General features: G+C 73.0%; 1 protein-coding gene across 1 annotated transcript in view; it reads left to right on the top strand.

The window, feature by feature from the left end:
* MNEG_13835 (hypothetical protein) overlaps positions 1–1,234 on the top strand; it is a gene marked incomplete at both ends in the record, with an annotated part of 2,190 nt that extends 956 nt beyond the window's left edge. Inside the window, 2 exons of the mRNA XM_014037692.1 lie at positions 191–556; positions 809–1,234. Of these exons, the coding sequence (XP_013893146.1) occupies positions 191–556; positions 809–1,234 (792 nt within the window). The remainder of the gene's footprint in view (positions 1–190; positions 557–808) is intronic.
* Between the last annotated feature and the right edge of the window lie 9 nt (positions 1,235–1,243).

The raw sequence follows: 1,243 nt of genomic DNA, 5'->3' as shown, positions 1-1,243 counted from the left end.
GCCCGCCTGCAAGCCAGCGCGAACGCGTGCGCGTGCGCGACGGCGCCCTCTGCCGCGCACATGCACGTCCTCTTTCGCGCTTCCTTTTCCTTGGTGCACCCTGTTTCTGCGAGGCATACGGCGACCGGCGCGCACGCACCTCCGACCCCGGTCATTCCACCTCCTCCACTTCGCCCCGGCGGCCCCGCAGGAGGCCGAGCGCCGCGCCGCGGAGACAGAGGCGAACCGCGGCGTCTTCTTCCACGCGCAGCTGCAGGCCGCGCCCACGAGCGCGGCCGCCGCCGCCGCGCGCGGCATACGGCGCGCGGCCGACAAGATTGTGCTGCCCAGCAGCGCGGGGGCGGTGCTGATGGCGCAGGAGGCGTACAAAAACGGGGTGGGCCGCCTGGGGGCTGGTTCAGGGGGCTGCGGGGGGCCCTGGGGGCGCGCGCCGCGCGACGCCTGGACGACTGCCCCGGGGGCCGGCAGGGCGGCGGGCGCGCAGGCGGGCGGCGCCAGGACACGCGGCTGCCAGGCTCACCCCGGGCGTGGGGCGTGGCGTGGAGGCCGCGCGGCGGTGCAGCAGCCCGGGGGGGCACCCACCCCTCCCCTCCTACCTCATCCCCTTATCGCCTCAACCCAGATCCACCCATCGCCACGAACGCCACCACCTCCCTGCCGCCCCTCCCCACCCTCCCCTCGATGCACACCCCCTACACACACACGCGCACACACACCCCTACACACACACACACACACACCTACACACACACACACACACAACACACCACACACACACACACACACCACACACCACGGCCCCCCAAAGGCGATGTTTTTCGAGGTCACCGCCCCAAACGGCGCCCGCACCCACGCCGGCGTCCTGGAATTCAGCCCAGAAGTGCCTGAGGGTGTAGTACTGTTACCCGACAAGGTGCAGGACAGCCTCTGGGGCCTGCAGCAGCTGCCCGGCAGCCACCCACACGCCGCAGACGCCGACCCCGCCGCCGCCGACGCCGACGCGAAAGCGGGCGTCCCCGGTGGCGGCGGGAGCGAAAGCGGCGGGGCGGGCGAAAGCGGCAGGTGCGCGGGGCGCGTGCGCGTGGCGTACCGGCGGCTGGAGAAGGGCAGCTACGTGCGGCTGCAGCCCGAGCTGAGGGCGTTTCATGAAGAGGTCGGGGCGGACCCCGACGCGATGAGGGGCGCGCTGGAGGGCGCGCTGCACGCGGTGTGCGCGCTGACAGAGGGGGACTGGGTCCAGGTG

The sequence above is a fragment of the Monoraphidium neglectum genome, assembly GCF_000611645.1.
Source record: "Monoraphidium neglectum strain SAG 48.87 unplaced genomic scaffold scaffold04078, whole genome shotgun sequence".
NCBI classification, from domain to species: domain Eukaryota; kingdom Viridiplantae; phylum Chlorophyta; class Chlorophyceae; order Sphaeropleales; family Selenastraceae; genus Monoraphidium; species Monoraphidium neglectum.
The sequence above is the reverse complement of the archived record's forward strand: the minus strand, read 5'-3'. Positions and strand labels throughout refer to the sequence as shown.